This window comes from Pyxicephalus adspersus, chromosome 3 (genome assembly GCF_032062135.1).
Source record: "Pyxicephalus adspersus chromosome 3, UCB_Pads_2.0, whole genome shotgun sequence".
NCBI lineage: Eukaryota > Metazoa > Chordata > Amphibia > Anura > Pyxicephalidae > Pyxicephalus > Pyxicephalus adspersus.
The window spans coordinates 2503598-2526428 of NC_092860.1; the positions used below are offsets into that span (position 1 = coordinate 2503598).

Sequence of the window (22831 nt, forward strand, 5' to 3'; positions counted from 1 at the left end):
GGATCTCTCTCCTCCTAACACTTGTAGGATTAACAAAGCACCACTTTGACATTTTAAACAAAGCGCTATCTTTTCATGTTTCACGTTTCACAAATACAATAGAATTTCGTCTGTTGATGATTCACCGAGACATGAGGAAATCATCTTGCATTCTGTTGTAATTGAGCAAATAATTTTCAAGGAATGTAATTATCAATGGGAATACTTTTAAACATAATCAGTGGCTCTGAACTAGATTAACCCGCATAGCCAGCTTAGTTTCCTGCTGGGGTGAGAATAATGGCCATAGACCTTTTAGAGGGCACAAGAGAATTCCAATTATTGGGAAATATATATATAATATATATATATATTATATATATATAAATAATAGGTGGCAGTCAGAGGTAAAGGTGACATTTAGCTCTCCAAGTAGATAAACAAACTTGAATCTTCAGATCATAAAATGTATGCTAAATGAGGAGAAAGCGAAAAAGAAGAAAGACATAATATTGGCTCAGTCTTGGAGCAAGCAATCGCCATTGACCAAAATGACCCAAAATATATGATTGCTGGTTCTCTGACCACGTTGGCCATTTACATATGAAATAAAATACTCAAAGATATCAGCATTGTCACCCAATCCAGCCAAGCTCCTTTAGATTAGTCAAGGGGGCAGACATGGGAAGATTTTAAAGGGCAATAAGAAACACACAGTACGGTAGGTAAAGACTTCGAAATGGCTTTTAAGCCCATCTAAACACAAAATTGAACAAATCAAATTTCATAAAACAATCATGTTGAATAATGTAAATTAGAACTGAACAACCCACTGTAGAGCTGTGCTTGGCTGTATCCTCACACCTATCCACACAACCAAAACCTTTTATGCCGTTTAGTTCCCTTCTAACAATTGTACACCTACAGTCTTAAATAAAAAGAACACCCTCAATTCTAAAATGTTACATATTGGCTCATTAAAAAATGATCTGGTTCTTAGAAGGTTCAAAAATCATTTTAATTTAACATCATGGATAAAATAACACACAACATTCCACTGTGTCATTATTTACCAAAAACAAAGCCAAAACAGATTAGCCGAGTACAACCTGTGATGACTAGCATGCAGAGCCACCTATAATAGCAATAACTTGAAGTAATTATTCTCTGTATGGCTTTATCAGTCTTTCACTTGTTTGTAGAGGAATACATCTTCACTTTGCTCTTGTCTGTCTTTGAGAAGTCTCGAGGCTTGTTCATCATAAACTTTGCAAACCTAAACCATGCTTCCATGTTTTTTTGAGAGAAGAGGCTTTCTCCTGGCATCCCTATCAAACAAACTATACTTGTTTAGTCTTTTTAATATTATTATTATTGTTAATAAACAGGATTTATATAGTGCCAACATATTACGCAGCGCTGTACATTTTTGTACTCTCTTTTAGGCAGCCTATTTGTACTGTTATGAACTTTAACATTCCACATGCTAACTGTGGCCTTTGGAGCCTGAGATGTAGCTCTTGGGTTTTTGCAATCCTGACCTGGGATTGAATTTGCTGGAACATCCACTACTGGGGAGATTGTCAACTGTCCTAAATGTTTTCCATTTGTGAATTCTCTTTCTGTAAAATGATTGATCAATGAGCATCAGCCCCTATAGAGGTGGTCACACTTGCCAAGGACAAATGATTCAAGTTTGATTAGCAGCACCTGACTGTTAATTATCCTTTTAATTAATTAAACTTGTAAGAGTGTACCTAATTTTTCACACACTGCTTCTGCATTTTCACTTAGTCTTTGTTATATAAATAATGACTGTGTAATAGTGTAATATGTCATGTGGTGTTGTTATCCAAGATTAAATTTGCCTTATTTTAAGACGCTAAGAAAAAAATATTTTTTTAAAGATTTTTATGATAATAATATACACAAAACCTCATAATTTGCCTGGTTCGATCCCGGGTTTCATTGCATTTTGAGGTCTTTCTCTATAATGAGAGAATTTGCACCAGAACTGTGTCCTCTCTCCATCCTGTTACCAAAATTACCTGAACATTGTCCCAGGCATAAAATAAAAACCGGGACCAAAGCAAAGTTTGGGATGGGGTTGAGCTTTCACTTGTGGACAGTTACTTGGAGCCAGAATCATCCACCAACTTCCTATGCTATATGGGGACTCCGGGATGTATCGGAATCTACATTTCCTAACATATCAGAGTACAGCATTGAGCGAGCTGGCCCAGAAGTGAATGCATATGATATCACTGTATTGGCTTACGGGGGAGTGTGAATCATGTCATTGTGTTGGCCTTTGCCTTCCAAGAATGAAGTCATGACATTGGCTGTTGGATTAAAACCATATAATTGTTGGCGTGTTGTGATGGCATCATATTGGCGTGAGGACCATTCGCCGTAAGTGTGATGGCATAATACTGGCTTTTGGGACTAGACACCTGTGTCATATTATTGGCAAATATTGAGGAAGAAAGTTCAGCCAATGATAGACTTTTACCTTAAAATGTAAAAAAAGAAAAGATTAGGATATTCCGATTTTCAAATGTCAGAATTACAAACAAATAATTCTTCTTAATGAACAGCTGTTTTTATTTACAGACACTCACCTTTAACAAAGATTTCACAATATAAGGATGTAACAAATGATACATTCACCAAATTTTTCTCAATGCCACAAATTCCTTATACACTCACTCAGTCCTCATTGTAGTTTTTTGGCCAGCAAATGTTATCAGGAAATATGCTTAGAATGTCAACCCAGCCATTCCAGACAGAAATCCTGCCATTGCACTGAAGGCGGAAGCTTCCTCATGTAAGTTCTGTATTATCCACCTGAGCTAGATTCCAGAAAGCCCCTCCGAAGGATGGTGAGTGGTTTGTTGGGCTATTGACTTGTCATTTCACATTTCCAAGACTGGTTTGAGTTCTAATTGGTGAAAGTAAAGAACTTGGTATTGGCACGCAATGTGTCATAGACACCAAGGAGCCTGCAATGAGTGTTCCGGGAATACATCTCCCATATCACAAAGGGTTCCAAACAGATTGCCAGCAGAGTTAACCTTTTGTCACTGCAGCAGAAAACCTAAAGTATTAAGAACAAATTACAATCATTTTGTTGTCTATAATGCTTTTAGTAAGGAAAATAATTTAAGCCATACACGGCTCTTTTATGAACATAATAAAATGACCGGTAAAAAAGTCACAGGGATATTCATGCTAAAGAAGAGGGTAAATACCACAAAACATCCAATAAAGAAGAATCTCATAATTCTCCTATTTCCTTCGCTGCATGGTGTGGTCCATTCCACCGACCCCAAGTGAATGTGACGGTTAGTGGGTGAAATGGCTGAGCACCAGAGCAGACAGCAAAGATTGACACTTGTGAAAGTAGGATTTCTTCTCAGTGGTGCCGGCCCAGATAAGGGGGTCGCTTTTTGCAGGTATGTGTTGGGGTTGTTTCTTTTTTTTATTACTGACCTGGTCACTTCAAGAAACAGGTGTGTCTGGGATAATAGATTTTTTTTTTTTTGCTTCTAAAGACAAAAACATCAAATTGTATTTTAAAGAAAGCCCATCAGGAATGGGTCATGTGTTATAATCTATCCAGACGTTAATTGTTATATTATATAAGTAGCTGTGAGGTTTTTTACTTGTACTTTCTCCCAGCACAGAAATACAACTACTGTGACAGCTAACCTGTGTTCTGTCTAATTATTTTTTTTTTGCTGTTTTTTTATTTTTAATGCCTGTTATGTTGGAATAAATGTTTTATATGTCTTTTTGCCTTCCTCTGGATCAATTTGTTGTGTGGTTCTATCTGGAATAAGCATGGTTCTAGTATGTTTATTTCCATAGTGGTTGAACTTGATGGACTTTTTTCTACCTGACTGTTTATTTGCAGATCTCTTATTAAACATGCTACCCGGAAAATAATGATTTGTGACTTTTAATCGATTTAATTTTTTTGCTTATGTGCAATTTTAAGGAACAATCAAGTGTTTCTCCTGACTTTAAACATTGATTCACTCATCACTAGTAAATTGATATCAGGCAGTTGACATAGTAAATAGCTTTTTTATATTTGATAAAATACTTCAAAGTGTTAGTATATTGGTTTCTATACAAGCTTTAACTGCACATATGCTGCACCTATCAAGTAAATCAAGGAGAACGTAATAAGGCTCAGTGTGCTCGAGTAGTTTGTTGATGGTCACTCTGCCCATCTGTGGTCAACTTGAATCATTAGCTATTTCCAGTATTACATCCACTTCACTTCCTGTATATAGGAATAGTTCAACCTTTTATCCCTCAAATAAGAATTGACACATTACAAACCCCTCATTATACTGAGTTAAGTGAAGCAAATTGTTGAAAAGAGAGAACAACACAATGAAGGAATTAGTCATGTAGTCTACTCGGTGCTAATCTGGGCTTTAACCTTTCTCAGGATGCTGGATGGAGAGGTCAGCAATTGTTAAAAGGAGTCCTGTAGGTTTGATTGCTGGCTGCTACCTGGTGTTTTGCTCTGAATAACCCGATAATGGAGCTGATGCCTTGTTAGAAAAGAATTTTTTCTGCCCCGCTATTGTGAAAACTTCTGAAAAAGGCAAAACCAAACTGTGTTTCTGGACTGCTGAGAAGTTTTACAGGCCGATTACACAACATCCGTATTTTATGGTGCTATTTTATTAAAGAAATATCATAAAACTCAATGTTTTGCAGACACTTAAAATGTATACGATTCCCTTGTGTGCTTCATTTTAGAAAGTGCGAAATTACAAAACCCAAGTCGCAAGCAGTCTGTGTCCAGAAGTCTGAAGCATCTTTTCCACTCATCGAACAAATTTGTCAAGACGTTAAAAAGGTGGGTCATGTCTGCACTGGCAAAATTAAATCTGGCTTGTTTCTGCAAAAAAGCATTTATTTTTCTTTCCTTGTATGCTGAAAATAAATTATTGCTGAGAGAATATTTCAGAGGACACGTGGTGGGGCTTTTAGTCTCAATGACTTATTAAATGTTTTGGAGTTTGATTGTAGATGATTATATCGTATTTACTTTTTACACCTATGCAAAGAATTAGATGTTTTATTTATTAAAAAGAATGGTATCATCTTAAGGCTAGCGCTCTCTCACTCTCTCTCTCTCTCCTTCTCTCTCTCTCTCTCCTTCTCTCTCCTTCTCTCTCTCTCTCCTCTCTCTCTCTTCCCTCTCTCTCCTTCTCTCTCTCTCTCCTTCTCTCTCTCTCTCCTTCTCTCTGTCTCTCCTTCTCTCTCTCTCTCCTTTCTTTCTCTCTCTCTCCTCTCTCTCTCTCTCCTCTCTCTCTCTCTCCTCTCTCCTTCTCTCTCTCTCCTCTCTCTCTCTCCTTCTCTCTCTCTCTCTCTCTCTTTCTCTCTCCTTTCTCTCTCTCTCTCTCTCCTTCTCTTTCTCTCTTCTCTCTCTCTCTTCTCTCTCTCCTTCTCTCTCTCTCTTTTCTCTCTCTCTCCTTCTCTCACTCTCTCTCGCCTTCTCTCTCTCCTTCTCTCTCTCTCTCTCCTTCTCTCTCTCTCTCTCTCTCTCTCTCGCTCTCTCTCTCCTATATTAAAGCTCTCCAGGGTGGAGAGGATACACTTTCATCAGTGAAGCAGGAATGAATTTCTTCCAAGTCATTTGCTAGCTAATATTTTGAATCCTGGACCAAACCATTCCAGGTTTGCTGGATCACTCAGCTTCACTGATGAAAGTGTATCCACTCCACCATTCAAGAGCTTTAATAAATCAGGATGTTTCTCTCTTTCTCTGTCTCCCTGTTCCATTTTGGACCATCTACTTCCTTCTTCTCTTCCTCAATTTTATCTTCCGCCATCTTGATTAGCTGGGCTGCGATGACGTAACTCCTGTGCACATGCAAGGGGGTTTATTCAGTCTCGGCAGCCCCAGGAGAAGTGCCAGGTAACCTGGCAATCAAAGCTGAGCTGTGCAAATTTTGACAAATGAAGGGACGTTCAGGCAGGTAAGAATGCTTATATCAGAAGGGACATCGCCTGTTCCTTACTGCAATCAAGCCTTGTCTGATGCCAAATTTTCAAAGTGGAACTATTACTTATAAGTCCCTACCTCTTCTTTACCCTGCAAGTTTAGGGTTTCTTTAACTAGATCTCCTTTTCATATGATTCTGCTAAAGTATTATTTATTAGATACCCCAGCATGCTTTACCATATGATGTGGCACCTGCCAAAAATGCCCTCTCTCACCTCTACTATTCACCTGTATCCTGGAACCTGCAGTCCACCTGCACACACAGATATCTTCAGTTTTAAAGTTGCGAAAACATTGCAGAAACTTTGCCTCTTTGCTGGTGATGTCCTTTGCTGCTCACCAAACCCCTTATATCCCTACAAAATGTTATTCTCAATTTGTGTAATTTTATTTTCTGGATTACCATCAGCCACTACAAATCCAAAACACTCTCCATCCCTCCTTGCCACCAGATGAGGTCTTGCAGCAGCACTTTCACTTTAAATGGATCACTCACTACCTACCATTACCTCTTCCCCCACCCGCTCATGTATTTACACTTTTCTAACATTGTGCGCCTCTAGATGGTTCGTCATTTTCATGTTTTTGTTATATTTATGTTTTATGCTTGTTGTTAACCTTTAATATTTTAATAAAATGATATAAAAAAAATAATATGAAATACCCTTACATACCCAAACTTTTATTCAAATACCTGAATATTGTGGTTCCCTTGCAAACAGTCATCTCCAGTCTTTTTGAGGAATTAGTTTGATGGCTCAGGTTAGATTTTCCCAGACAATCTCTTGTTTTTCGAGAATAATTGTACAATTTTCTGTACAATTTTCATCAGCTAGTCGGTGAGTCGATGAAAAAAACAATATTAGTCTATTCTTTGGCCTGCCATTTAAAAGCAATAGATGTCAAAACAATAATGACAAAATGAAAAGCCATAATTATGCCATTTGAAAGTTTTTGTGAATGGGATTTTTAGACTAGTCTGTGTTTCTTTTGCAGAGGTTTGTACATAGCTGTAATATTTTATTACAAAGATAACATGTTGGTGACAAATGAAGATCACATTCCAATAGTAGAAATCGATGATTCCTGTACCAGTTCCATTATGCAAGATTTTCTCTGGTTTACAAAGGTAATTTGCTTCCCTTATACTATATTCTTGTGTTATGTAAAGTTTTATTTATTTCAACCTGCAAACTGTATCCCGTGTTGCTTTCGCTGTTTTCATTACTGAATTATTATCAACTATTCTTGTTACAAGTGTTATCTGCTATGTAAAGTAATCACTATAATATTAATGCATGACATATGTTGGGACCCGCTGTGGCGCCATTCCTTTGACTGTTCCTTGGTTTCAGGATCATAGATGTGGAGCCAGGTTTCATCCTCAGTCACTAACCTAGCCAAAAAGTCCTGCGCAGCTTCAAAATGGGCCAAAATGGCTTCGGATGTTTAAACTCGTTCCTTCTTCTGATCACTGTTCAAACATTTCGGCACCCACTTCTCTGAAAGCTTGCCATGTCTAGGATAGTGGTGATAACAAACCCAACATGCTCCCGTGGGATGTTAGGTATCTGGGCGATCTTTTTTGTGGATATTCGCTGGTCCTCAATAATCGGCTCATGGACATCGCAGGTTGCCGGGTTGAGGTTGGGGGCGCCCACTGCGGGGCTCATCTTCAACGGTGAAATGCCCGGTCTTGAAATGAGATATCCAGATTATGACAGTGCTGTAGGAAGGACACTTCTCCCCCAGTGTTTGTGACATCTCAGTGTGAATGTCCTTTGCTGACTTTCCCTGGAGAAACAAAAACTTCATGACGGCCCGTAACTCCAACGACGTGAAACTTGCTTGTGCCTCTGCCATCACAGCTTCTCACTAAAAGAATCACAAAGACCTGATATTTGCACAGTTACATACTAAGATATTAGGCTGTCATATCCCCCACACTCAATATTCTATTTCATCTGGAAGGGGGCAAAGCCAGGAACTTCTCAGCACCTGGCTTTGGTGCTGTACAGTACTTGCAGGATCCACAAAGCACTTGCATTTGTACCATATTATTAGTTTAGACAATCTGAAGTACATATTCTCTTGTTTTGTTGTTTCTTGCGGTCTTCTGAAGTGTCCTATGTTTACCTTGCAGCTGTCTTGTATGTGGGATGACATCAGGTGGCTGCGGCAGAGTATGTCCATCTCCATGTCCTCATCCACCACTTTACAGGCCCGGCAGAAGATGTTGGCAGCAGCTGCACAGCTTCAGGTTTGTATAATTAGATTGTAAGTTAATTTCCTGAACAATTGATTTGAAATCTTGTTCTGGAAAGGTTGTATGTTCAAGTAGAAAGTAAATTCCTTTGAGAAGCATGTCTTTACCTGTTATCCACTACAGTGCTGATTGGCATATGTCACATGGGTACTTTGTCTGTGAATGGTAGGAGGGTTTGTTGTGAATCCCAAGGTGCCACATGGGCTTTTTTTATTAAAGCTCTCCAAGGCTGGAGAGGATACACTTTTATCAGTGAAGCTGGGTGATCCAGCAAACCTGGAATGGATTCTAGGTTTGCTTCACTGATAAAAGTGTATCCCCTCCGGCCTTGGAGAGCTTTAATAAATCAGGCCCAATGTTTACAGGCATATATATCTGTGATTCTTTATACAGTAAAAGAAGAGGACTAGCTATTATTTAATCTGTTTTGGCAATTCCAAAATTAATCTTTAGTATATAGAAGAAATGACAGAAAAAGGCAGAAAGAATTATGAGTGAGCTTTTGATACATCATATAAAGCAAATATAGTAGTGTAGCACACATAGATACAAGGCAAAGTTGGTCATTCCCATTTGTAGCTTAATGGGAAGTGTGACCTTAGAGCTCGACACAGGTTGTACACTTCCCACTAACCTACAAATGGGAATCACCAACTTTGCCTTGTAAAACTCGTTTCTTCCATATACTGCAATGTTTTAAGCTGAATACCTACATTGTTATATTTCAATAGCAAATCGCACAACAAAAATCTAGACTATTTAGATGACGATTTTGTTAAATATTAGATAAATATTTTTTAGTTTAGGCAAATGCTTAAAATGATCAGTCTTAGGTATTACAAAAGTAATGCAGATGGGACTGGCAGATTGTAAATGAAGTGTCCCCATAGTAGAGAGTTTCATAGAAACACGATTTATAAAACATTCACAAAGATTGGTAAGATTATTTCATTCTTTCACTGTAATAATAAATCCTTTTTTTATTATTTTCCTTATTTGTATATCATCCTTTTAAATAAGCCATTCAACAAGCCAAGAAAAGCCTATTTTCCCTCAAATTCTACTTCTCAATCAGAGACCTGATTGTTTTCTTACATTTGCAGAATATTGTATACAGAGGCACACTTTCCTAAATATAGGCTGATTTCTATTTATAGGGGAGGGTTTGTGGACCATTGGCTGTCCCTGTCTGAGCACCCAAAATACTCAATATTTCTTCAGAGACCTGTTTCTGCTCTGATCTGCCAATCTGAATTAACATGTCAACTCAACATGTTTACTTTTGATTGGATAGAGTTTATTATTGCATTAGTGATTGTGATATTTTGAGACTCCTGATGCTGTTTTGCCTCAACGCAGACTTTCAATGAGTCCGATTCATAGCTTGTTTCAGACACGGGACTGTTGCTTATTTATGTCCATTCCAATGAGCAATTTAATTGGGCTCCAGCTGAAAGACGAGGAATAATTAGCTGTATAGGCTGCGAACAATTAGAATAGTGAGATGGGTTATCTGCCAAGTGTGCCTCATTTGTGTGTTTGTTTTAGGCATTTGGGATAATTTAAATATGATAAGAGTATACAGTTATGAGATCCAGATTAGAAGATTGTGGTTAAGTCAATAGCTGCTGTGTTTATGTTTGCAAAACGCACGAGCATTCGATCCTTTGGAAATAAACCAGAAGTGTTTTTTCAGATGATAGAGCTTCATATCAGAATCATCATAGCACTCACTGACTTTCCGACCTGTAGGTTAAAGATAAATTAAATATATCGTTAGTGCATAGTACACTTTGAATTCATATTATACTGTTATACTGGAACGTTGGCTACAATTCACCTTTTTTTATTTTATTTTTATTAGTAACTGTTTCTTGTTTTCCCGATCCTGTCACTGGTAGTAAATTTAGAATTCTCAGTCCAGTGGTTGTCTGGATGTCATGCGGTGCATTTCAGATATATGCTAAACCACTTCAATGATCACAGGATGGGCCGCAAAGTCTGTGTTTCAGTAACTAATAACAAGAAAGACCAAAAACAAATATACGAATCTTCATTCTTAGGATATGTTAGGATGTCAGGATAAGATATCGTACATCCCACCCATTAAAATTACCTTACACTACATTTTTCTCTTTTTTTTTGTGCACTACTGATGAATCAGTCGATGTTTAAGTTATCTGTTTGTGAGCTCAGATAGGTTTCATCCCCTTTCATCGGTGTTAAAGAGAAACTAAACTGAAACATCCAAAAAAAAATACTTACCTTCAATCCTGCAGGGCAGTCCGATCCATCCGGAGGTGACCTGCATCGGGTCCTGCGTTGTCCTGGAGCCGGCGCTCCAAGCGCCGCCATCTTCGTCTCCGGGTTCTTCATCCGACATCCCTCGACCCAGGCACGAGATCGGGTGACATAGGATAGAAAATAACTTGTCGATCTCACTGCGCATGCAAATTTTTCTTTGCGCTAAAAGGCTGCATCTGCGCATGCTCAAGATGCTCATGAATGTGCAGAAAGAGCACCCAGGAGCCTCCCGGGATGGGTTACGTAGGTATCTTGGGAGGCTTTGCGCCCCCAATAATTCATTAGAGGGAGGTGCTGCACCATTTTTTTTTAAAAAAAGGGTGTTCCACTTAAAAACAGACTTTTTACTTTTCATAAAAGTATTTTCTATCCTTTTATGTAAAGTGAAACTTCTGAGTTTAGGTACGCTCTAAAAACTGTTCACAGTTGACATTCTATTTTAAATATCTTGATAAAAATTAAAAATAGGATACCAAAAATTAAATATTTTTTGTTTCATCTACTTTAGTAGTGATTAGTAATAAGTAGAATGGAATTTTCAGAGATTCCCTGAATTTAGTATTTACTCAGTCACTCAGTTTTTAGGAAGATGATGGGTTGTGGTTATTTTTTTTTCTTTGTAACCACAATGATTACTAGCAACTATGCAGATGCAAACCAGCACTGGAAAATGGCTCGGAGCATGAAAATCTAAAGTCATTACTATGGATTAATGCAAACAGTTCTTACTTCAGACATTTTGAAAACGTTATTGATGACTGAGTGAAATAATGCCTGATATTTTTGTTTTTCATTTTCTAGAACTTGCTTGGCACTCATAACCTAGGCCGGGTATATTATGAGCCTATAAAGGACAGACATGGCAATGTCTTGATTGTCACCATTCGAGAAGTTGAGACCTTGTATTCCTTTTTCAATGGCAAGTGGATGCAAATCTCAAAACTGCAAAGCCAGAGGAAATCCCTGTCAACTCCCGAGGAACCGACGGCCCTGGACATCTTACTCATAACCATCCAGGTAATGCCATAATTTGGTGTGAACTAATCCCCTCAGCACACGCCAGTGGAAAAGCAGTACGGCGTGCCCGGGACTCGCAGAAATTAATTGCATTGTGAGACCAGACATGACATCCGCTTCCATTAAACAAACGTCTTTCTCTTATGTTCTGAATGAAACCCACACAAAAGCTCGATTTAATATCTTCTAGTTGGGAGCCTTTCAAAATAGCTGATGTAATGCCGTTGATGACTTCTAACTTAATAAACACGCATATATGAGGCTGTAATGTTTGAACATAGCAGTCTGGAGTTCTCAATGATGATAGAAGAGTTTCAGCCATGGCACTTTACATGCTGTACACAGCTAATGCATACTCTGTCCACATTAAAAACACAACGTTCCCTGGAACTGTGGAAATAATCACAAGATCTCTGTGAAAGAGTAATCATCTGTCTTTCTGTAAGGTTATGTATTCATTTACAGATGGAAAAGTGATCAGATAATACAACTGTAGAATACATATTAGTGTAGAGCAAGGGTCGGCTTAGTTTTATGGCCACTAGGCCAATTTATGGGGTGGCCGGGAGCACACTAGGCCGGACCCACCCTAATGGCTCCGCACACCACCAGGGAATGCCTCCTGAAGTGAAATACCTCTGCTCAGTATGCATTGCGGAGGAGAGGGATTTACCCTCAGGGAGCTTTCCCCTATTTACCGCGCCGGCGGAAGTATCAACGCCGGCCACGTAAATAGGGGAGCAACTGCAAGGGGGCTCCGGAGCTCTGTCTCCGGTAGTTCCTAGTGCCCCCTGGCCAATCCGCCAGCAACCTGTGGCATTAGGCCGGATTAGCCAGGGTGCATTAGGCTGGAACGGACTACCGGCTAGGCCGTATCTGGCCTAAAGGCCGGAGCTGACTGACCCCTGGTGTAGAGTAATAGATTGTTGTCAATTGATATTGTAGGGAGCGGCATATTGAAAATACAGTACTATAGTACTTTGTTTTTGCAAACTTTCATCACTGTTGTCGATATAGACATCAGCAGGTTTGAAGGTTAATAGTTTTGTACAAATTTACTACATAGTCCTATAAAGTAAAGGCCACCCCTGGAGAAAAAAAAATATTTAGGGTTACAATTTAGATCCTATAAGTTATATTGGCTATAAATTGTTCAATAAAAAGTAGGATAGCTTTATGATCATACTGCCAAAAAAAAAGAAATAAAATCCATCATATGTGTAAAATAATTTAGAGTGGTGATGGTCAACATTCTTATAGACATTTATAGAAGTTGATAGAAAACTATCAGGGACTGCAGAAGGTGGCCATGGGCTGGAGACACATTACACAAGACTTTTAAGGATTAACAAACATTACACAAATTCATGCTTCCGCATTTGGGCTCTCTACAGCCCCTTAAAATGATTTGTGTTAAAGCAAGATCCATTATATAGGATTTGAGGAAAAATAAAACATAAACAGAAAAAAGGAAAGAAGTAAGGCTAAGGCACTTTAGACTTTTGTCAATGTAAAGAATCTTTCCCAATCCTTTCCAACGATAAAAGACTGCACGATGCATGAACGAGTCCTGTACATACAGCACCATTCTGCTCTATGGAGAGGGGATTGTTTGTGGATCGGCCAGGACCGACCCATGAACAAGGTCGGACGAGCGCTGTACTCACGCCAGATTCTTGTTCGATATCCGCCCTGAGGCCATTATCAGATGAGAATCATCTGGCATGTGTACGAAGCCTAAATAAGCTACCGTGACAGAAATAAACCAAACCATTAAACTACTAGTAGCCAATATAAAGCATAGGACCAAAGTAAGGAAGAGAAGAGGCTGCTCTGTAAGGCCTGAAGATTTAATGCTGGCACTTACAGTGCTTCTATTGCACTCCATTGACTCTCTGCCAGGTAATAAATAGGGCCGTTATAATAATAGAGCATTTGCTCAATCTAAAGTCGTAATGTTTCATGTATTGATAACACGGAAATTAGATGCTGTGTAGCTTGATGTATTTTGCAGTTCTTCATCAGGAGTATCCTAAGCTCATTCTAACTAAAATTATTATAAGATACACCAAGTTATTAATAGACAATACTCACTCAAAAGATGTGGGAATACGATTTAGTATTAAACCAAATTAAGATGGAGACTTACACATCAAAAGGTATATAAGCTAAGAAATAAGGCATAATATTACCTCCATACATCAAACTAATATTTAAGCAATTAATTTTAAATCAGCTTATTGCATACTGTAATACTTTAAGTTGTATAGATTATCTTCGTATACCATGATATGGTAAGTTATGAGTGCGTTTTCAGGTGGCTTTATTACTTTTGGCTGCATATGGCTTGATCTGTTAGCATTAGATAAATCAATGATTGAAACACAGATCAAATAATTTCCTTAACAAATATCACTTTACTCTTTTATGGCTACAGGAGATACTGAATTATCATAAGCGCAGTCAGCAACGCCTGTCCCCTGGACTGTATCTGGGTTATCTTAAGCTGTGCAGCTCTGTTGATCAGATCAAAGTTCTCGTCTCCCAGAGGGTTCCCAATATGCTCTGCCATGTCAAGATACGAGACAACAGTAATATTTCCAAGTAAGTCCTACTCATGTCATGCACTGCTTGTCACTGGTAAGAAATTTGTCATTTTCAATACTTATTTTTTAACTTAAAATGAATACAAATTGTCTGACTTGCAGGCCACTGGATGATATTACCCTTTGGTAAAATCCTATACTAGGTACTAAAATAATTACAGGGACATAAACTATTTACTTCTCAGTAGGACAACTAATGCCTTTGGCCAGTGATGCGTAAATGCTCCAATATCTATATAATGTTTGGTAGTTTTTGGTGATTTTTATGCTATCTATGTCACTCTGGTTAAGAGCTTGTAAGAATGCTGAGGCAATGATTGTTGTGCTTGAAGTAGAACTAAACTCTAATACAATTACACTTGGTGTTATTCAGCACTCTAAGTAAAACAAGAATGCATTATTAAGAAATAAAAAAATTTCAATACTTTGGTCAGGTTTTCTCTCCTTTAAAAAAGGTTCTTTGGATTCCTTCTTTGGATTCCTAGGGATCCTGCAGACGTTGCTGGGGGCTCCTTGGGCAATGAGCAGTTTGTGCTTCTCAGGTCAATTTAACTGATACAAATGAACTTTTTGGTTATCTGTAAGGGTGACATTCTTCCCACTGACCAGCGATATAAGAGGAATTCTTTTTATTGACCCCCAAGATATTGTTTGTTGAGCTGTGGATATATTAATTATAGAAGGGGTTCCCAAAGTTTGAAAGTTATATAAGGGTTCTTCCAAAGGTCAAGAAAGACTACTGAAGACTATTTGTCTTTTATGTGCCTATTTTATTAATATTAATAATGCACAGTATTTATAAAGCACCAACATATTACACACAATCTAATGTCCCTACTAGGGATGAGCGAAATCACTATAGGAGGATTACAGCGGCTGCATTCATAAATACAGCCGTGGGAATCCTCCTGTCAGTGAGCGATCCCTGGGCAAGCCCTCATTCTGACCTGTAGTGGGATCTCTCGCTGAGAGGAGAATTCTCATGGCTCCATTCATAAATGCAGCCGCAGTAATCCTCCTCTCAGAGTAAGTCATGCAGCTTGCGTTTATGAATGAGTGCGGCCGTGGGATAAATCAGAGGATTTTTCCCACGGTGCATTCGTTCATGAGCAGCCAGCAATGAGACTCACACTGTGTTCCTGGATAGAGAAACTCTATCCAGGAACACATAGTACAGGACTGCAAAAGCAATCAGCAATCTGGTCGGTCTTGCAGGTGCCAAAAATTCGGTCTCGCCGGCCGAATTTACAAAGGCCATTCTCGCCTGCATGCTTGGTAAGCGGGAACAACCCATTTCGCCGCAAGACCGAATTTAATATATTATCTCGCTCATCCCTAGTCTCTTCCATAGTCTTATGATTTTAACACAGTCTAAGGTCAATTTGGTGGGAATCCATATAACCTAACTGCATGTTTTTGGAATGTGGGAGGAAACCCACTGAAACATGGAGAGAACCTGCAAACTCCATGCAGATAGTGTCCTGGCCAAGATTCCAACTTGGGACTTCCTCTGCATAGTGCTAACCACTGAGCCACTGTGCTGCCCCATATGCATTTTTCTATTACTCAGATCTGTTTTTATAACTATCTGCATGTATCCTTATATAAACCTTCTGCAGTTCAGTGTACAGCAGAACTTGAACTAGGAATGGGAGAAGCAGCACAAGAAGCCAGTCCTTTGTTCTTTTGGGCAACAGGGTCAGTGACTTAGAGTTGAGTTTATAAGTGTTCTGCTTTATTGTCCACAAGCTGTGAGCGGGATATGACTTGTCAGTGTTATTTAACTGCAGCAGAGAAAAAGCCTTATCTCCTGCCTTGTCATCTGGCGCTGTGTAAAGGTGGAAGCACTGCTGTATATATTTATATTTTATTATATCAAATAAGGAGTATTGGGACATGCAACAAGTTATTAATTGGATATTATAATATAGTTTGCTTTAAAAAATAGCTAAATATTATGTTTTTACTAAAACTGTCTATGTCCAAGGCTTCATTGTACAGTAAAACTGACTGAGTTTAGATGTGCGGTAGCATTCATGGACAGATTAATGTTAAGAATGTCATGTTTTTGTTATTTTTCTGTAAAAGTGTTAGAATTTTAAACTAAAGCATCAAAAGTATGGTTTTGTTTTCTACTGAAAAAACGAAATCCAGTTTCTGCTTTGCTTCAGTTGAAATGCTATTATTTGCCTCGCCTATGACAGGTTTGCTTTCTTAGAGTGACCCCATCACAGACACTGGAAAGACAAGAGACCTTATGTTTCATCATGTTCTTACAAAGAATGACTGCTACTTCCCCTTGGTCACCGATAATAATTTATAGAAAGACTTAATCCAACTGGTGGTTGTGAAAAAAGTAAAAGATCTGGCTGTTTGAAATGTATTGATTTAGAAATCTTTTTTTTTTCTGGACAGAGTTGAATGGGAATGGATTCAAAATCTAGCAATGGCTGAGAACTTGGACAACATGGAGCTCTCCCTGGATTCACATACCCACCTGTTTCTCTGTGACCTCCAGATAGCAGTCAAAGCCCTTCTCAAACAAATCAATCTACCTCTTCACCAGGTAAAGATAAGTAGACTTAGGAATTAGTCTCAATACATTCACATTCCATCATGGTGTTCATCTATTTAATGCTGCAAGGACAGAAAATTACATTATCCTGCCAGGCTCCATTGGACATCCACATTCCTATTGTTGGCTGACAGCACTGTATCTATTGCTGACATATCAAGCAGTGTTGTAAGTTCTTCCTTCTTCCCTGGACTACAAATCTCCACCTAATCCTTCTCTTATCTTTGTTACATGCAAACATTGATTTTTTTTCATTAAAACAATGCTGCTGCTTGGATTGCCAACAGCCTACCCATATACATTGTGTGGGAAGAGTTCTTGGAATATATAGCTTTAAAGGTGTGCCTCATTCAGTTGGGAATTGTACAAATCTCTGTTATCTCAGAGAGTCATAATAACCCTACAACTTACATTATGTCTCGTGTCTATACTTTGACGTCACTGCTTTCTGATTTATGAGATGTCTGTTGATTTCATTTTAGAGGGTCTATAGTAATATGTTTGTAAAGTCAACTATGTGGGGAAACACATAATATCGTTAGGGTGGTCTGTAGCTTCTACAGCTCAAATAAGTCTTTAAAACCATTCAGATTCTTCTATGCCTTTCACTGCCCCATCCATAATACCTGCCTTTATAGAAGTCAGCATACAACACAGAAGTAGGACACAAGCTGTGTCCCCAGAGCTCCATGTGGCTGCATTGTATACATAAAGGTGGCCATTAATCTGTGGACGTTAGAGAAGTGTCAGGAATGTCTCCTAGTAAAAACACAAGGCACCCATGTATAAGGGGTATTAGTGTAAATAGGAGCTCTGTATGTAGAGAGATTTATCAGAATGAAATATTTTTATTATGGCTCGCAAGGCAGGTTCTGACATTAGCTGTGATTCACGATGCTCGGGGTCTTAGGCCAAGCAAATTATACTTGTGCACTATTTACAGCAGATCTACATAACAAATTGCCGTCCACACTAATGTGCCCTTTCCTTAAAAACCCTGTTTGGTCATTGGGAGGATTGAACGTTTACTAATATTAGGTTTAGGACATAAAAATTTTAGCACATACCTGCTTTAAAAGATAAAAATAATTTCACCTAGAAAAAACATTCAGCTAGACTTGGTTCAGCTAAGCCAATCTGTTTCAAAGGATATATCCATGCTATATCTATGGCTCAATTATCTATATTTAAAAGCTAGGTGCCTGACTGCTGTGGGGACTTTTATCAGTACTTTAGGTCATATCAGTAATTTAGGTCATTGTCCATGAACAAATACCAGGAGTTAAGCCAGGAGTTGGTTCTGCCCGATAATAACCTTAGGGCCGATATCGGGCGAGAATCTGGCTTGTGTACAGGGCCAGTCATCCATCATCCGAACACCGTCCTGGCGGATCCATGGACGATGGACGCCTAATGCAAGGGAAGGGGGAGAGCGCGCAGCAGGGTACTGCTTTGTCGTTCTCCCCCTCCCCTCTCCATAGAGCAGAACGGTGATGTATATGAAGGTGAAGGCTTTACATTTGCAGGATAGTGACTTGGAAAGCAGTAGGGCAAAAGAGAGCTAAGGCTACTTACACACGTCATATGATTCTCATTCGTTAATCTTCCCGAGGCTGATAATGGATGTAAATCTGACATGTGTACAGCACTTGTCATCCAGACACCCATCCTGGCAGATTCATGGACGAGGAACAATAGGAGCGAGTACAGCAGGGTGCCGCTCCATCATTCTCTCCCTCCCCTCTACATAGAGCAGAATGACACTGTATGTACAACGCTTGTTCATGCATTGTTCAGTCTCTTAGGAAGGATCATGAAAGATAATTTCCAACGACAATATTGCACGTGTGTATGCAGCCTTAGCAGCCACCATTTTTAGTAGATGGTCAGTAGTTGCAGCCCAGAATATTTCCTAGTACCAGTTTCCCTACCTATAAAAAGGCATATATATTTACTTTTGAACATAGCCAACAGTGGACCCCTGTGCAAAACTGACTTGGGGCCTCCCCGCCCAACTGATTCGGGGTTCCTGTTGGCTGATGCAACTCCAATCCAGAAAAATCCTCCACTTAGGTCTTCTGCAGGAGATTACACTTCAGGAGTCTCCTGGTTCAGCCCACAACATCACTACTGTGTCCTGTACTGACATAGGGATTAATGGAAGGGGCCGCAAGGTGCAGCTGAAAGTGTTGGTCTCTCCCAAGGAGGATGAGTCTTCATTTGAGTGGTGTTCAACAGTGTGGTTGGCACAATGGGTAAGTATATGTTTTCATCTTTACAGGTACAGGTATCTTAGTGTTGGGTCACTTGAAAACCCAATACAGTACTTTTTATATGTAGAAAGACCCTTTCCTGTAAGCTTAGGGCAATATTTACTTGCTGTAAGATCCTTCTCCTCTGGAAGCAGTCAACTACTCGGGGCAGAAAAGCTGAGTCTTTAGGAAACTTGCCTTATTCCACGTCTAAGAGCTTAAATCCTGTTAGAGACATTCTGCACTGCCATTGTTTTTTGCAATATTTTTGTAAAGCATGCAATATGCAGTTCTGGTTCATTGTACTGAAGGTGTTCGTATTACATTCAGGAGCAAAACAGTTAGACCACTGTCAGTGATTTCATCAATGGAACTCCTCAAAGTCTATGAAAGATTTCTGACCTTGAACACTTGAATGGTATATAAAGTGATTGTCCTCGGGCAGTGCAGTTTGCTGCCGGAGAACTAAGATTGAACAGCTACCTAAAATAAAAATATGTGTTTGGGCCAATGAAGAAAAACAGGTGAATCTGTGGTAGACACCTCCCGGAGAAATTACCGGTACCCATGCTAGGTCCTTACTGATTCGCCTTTATGATTGCCATTATCTCCCCGGGAAACTTCAACATAGATTCTGAATCCCCTGGGAGAATGTCATTGACTGTCTGCAAACACCCAAAGCCAACCTGTGATTTCAGTGGTATGAATTGTTACCTGTGGTCCGTGTTTACACATTCTAACCAATGTTTTTTCTCTCTGTCCCTTCACAGGCCAATCACTTCCGTCTGTACACACAGGAGGTGTTGGAGTTGGGTCACAATGTTTCTTTTCTTCTGTTGCTACCTGCATCTGATGATGTCTGCAGTGCGCCAGGACAGAGTAATCCGTACACTCCACACACCGGATTCCTTCACCTCCCACTTCAAATGTTTGAGCTAGGTACACAAACTTTTCTTGCCTAGACATATTAGCGCTAACCTGTACATTAGGTAATCTCTTGATCACAGCATGCTTTCTGTCCAATCGTTGGCTTAATAAATCACTAGTCCCAAGTCACTTGTGTGTGGGCTGCAGACACACTTTTACTATGTGGTCTCACACACATACAATCATTGTGTTGCTGGCAGGGGGGACGCTATCACTGGCAAAACAGAGGCTTTGTTTAATGTAGAAAACAAAAAACAAGGTAGTGTTCTAAAATAGGATGCTACTGAAATCAGAATATATACAATGTCAAAGAAGAACGCTAAATGTAAATACAAGCAAATGTATTGCAAAAGAAAAAAATGATATAAGTACTACACAAAGGGAGTAAATAAGTAAATGGTTTTACCAGGTGGACGTGACACATACAATAACTATTTGTTAGTTCAGGAATTAGGGTTCCGTATTTCAGATGGTAAAGGAAGGTACATTTTTTACAGCTTCTGTTAGAACGTCTTTCCTATTAGCGCTACGCAGTAATATACGCAGTGCCAGACTCTAGCTGAATAGGAGATGCTGGGTTTCTTGTATTTTTGTATGAATGTTTACTTTGTTGTATAAAGTCTGTGACTTTCAGAAAGCATTTGTGCATTCTTCTGACTGATAGCTCAGCATAATAGTAGTGGCTTCTGTTAATATGTGATAGAGCTGCCCCAACTCTCTGGAATGGTCTTCCTCGTCCTATTCGGCTTGCTCCTACTTTCTGCTCATTTAAAAGAGCGCTCAAAACCTATTTAATGTACAGCGCTGCGTAATATGTTGGCGCTATATAAATCCTGTTTATTAATAATAATAATAATAATATTAATATATGTTTTTTACCTGGCTTTGCCCTGTATTCCTCCAATATGCTTAGGAAGAATTGTGGTAATGATTTTTATATTGTCTGCTTAAAGCATAGCAGCCACCTAATTATGTTTTGCTGTTGTAAAGTTATACAGGGTTATGTTGTATATTTCTTTTAAGTCATATTGTGCTGGTACCTGTCCTTCTTTGGATCTCCAGTACATTCTGCTTGTTGGTGTCTGTAGGTAACTTCTTTTTTCTTTCCATTTAAAAAGTTCTCTGTTACATAAAGATTAATTTGCACTAGGAATCTGGCACTTTATTTCACCCCATTCATGCCTAAGGCTATGTAGACATGTTGGATAATCATGCTGTACTCAGATTCTGGCCCGAGGCGAGCACGACCGTTTGTCTCGGGTGAGAACCTGACATGTACAGTGGTCTCATTCAAGAATACCTTACGGCCAATTTATAAACGCTGATTGGGAATGAGTGCAATGCAAGACAAGGAAGTAGAGCACATTCACTCATCCTCCTCTCTCCATAGAACAGAATGGGCGCTTTGTGTACACCGCTCGTTCTTTCATCTGTCACAAAATTTTGCTGTGTGTATGCAGCCTTAATGTAAGTCATTGTAATCAGTCACTAAGATCTGGGAACCCTATAGGAAAAAAAGCCTGATGGACTTTCGGAATATTTTGACAATTTTAAACACTTAAACATGTTGGTTTAAATATATTTACATATAAACCTAAACTCCCCTAAAATACACATAGGGAAGCTGTTTTACTTGCCAGTAGACATATATTTGTATCTATTCAGTTCTAAGATTTACATGTCATACAGCAAAGCCCTATCTGGGGATCTCATTTTCTCTGCTGTAGTTAAAAAATTCTAATTATGTTTTTGCTGCTAATTTTAAAAATAATTTTCTTCCCAGTGCTAATAGATCCAGGAATGAATGAGGACTTATTGAGAAATGCAAATAAATCTATACACAGGTATACTTTATAACCCGGCGGCTTTCAGTACCTGGAAATAGTTCGCAGATAAGAAGTATGACTTTTTCCTAACTTTTATCAATGTCATAGTTGTTCCTGCTTAGTGATTGGAAAGGTAATTTTACATTCAACCAATCAAATGTATACGTCCTAGAAGGAACTTTTAGTTTAATGTCTCCACTGCACTCATTCACACACATCCCAGGACCAGTTTGTATGGAAGCTGGTTGGCTTACTTGTATTCCTATTTGCTTCAATAGAACTCAGATCAAGGAAAACCTAACAAATATAAAATCTTAGATGGGATCTGAACCCAACATCTGCCTCTGATATGTTAAAGAGATGCCCATTACCCCCCTAGCAGTCTGATCCTGGCCGTATTTCCATGCAAAAAGCGGTACAATTGTTTGCATGGAAGTTTATTTTACATTGTAGACCTATAATCTTTAAGCATAACTCACCAACACATGTCTAATAGTTGATAAATTTAATAATAAACTTTAAAATAAAAAATCTGTAAAAAAAATAAATAAAAAAATGTATAATGTAATGTACCTGTACAGCAGCCTATATAATATATATATTATAATTATATATATATTATGTGAATATTTCTTTGTATTGGACACAATAAAGATACTTTGTATTGAATCCAATACAAAACTATTTGAATTTCCCACCGCTAAGTCTCGGCCGCACCGACGCATCCCCCCCCGTCACTGGGAAACCCCGTAGGACGTCTCTGCACTTCATGGCTGGAGATCGGAGAAGGAGGACGTGTCCCCAGGACCTGCGAGGACCAGCAGGATGCCGGGGAACATCAACAGAACAAGCTAAGTGTTTTTTTTTCTGTCTTTAGGTACCCCGAGTCAGACTCGGGATTACTGCTGGGGGGGTTAAAGGGCAACTCCACACAATACTTTATTTTCGGCTTTGTCACTTGCCAGATAGCATATCTGTTTGGGACTCCAATGAGCAGATCTGCCCTAGCCAAAACCAAATGATCACAATACCCAACAGACACTCCAGA

At 39.0% G+C, this 22831-nt stretch overlaps 1 protein-coding gene across 1 annotated transcript in view; it reads left to right on the forward strand.

The window, feature by feature from the left end:
- Positions 1-22831, forward strand: part of ANKFN1 (ankyrin repeat and fibronectin type III domain containing 1) — a 202220-nt gene that overhangs the window by 121641 nt on the left and 57748 nt on the right. The window contains exons 8-14 of the mRNA XM_072403319.1: positions 4759-4858; positions 7007-7139; positions 8154-8270; positions 11382-11597; positions 14035-14201; positions 16619-16769; positions 19801-19969. Coding sequence (XP_072259420.1) covers positions 4759-4858; positions 7007-7139; positions 8154-8270; positions 11382-11597; positions 14035-14201; positions 16619-16769; positions 19801-19969 — 1053 coding nt within the window. The remainder of the gene's footprint in view (positions 1-4758; positions 4859-7006; positions 7140-8153; positions 8271-11381; positions 11598-14034; positions 14202-16618; positions 16770-19800; positions 19970-22831) is intronic.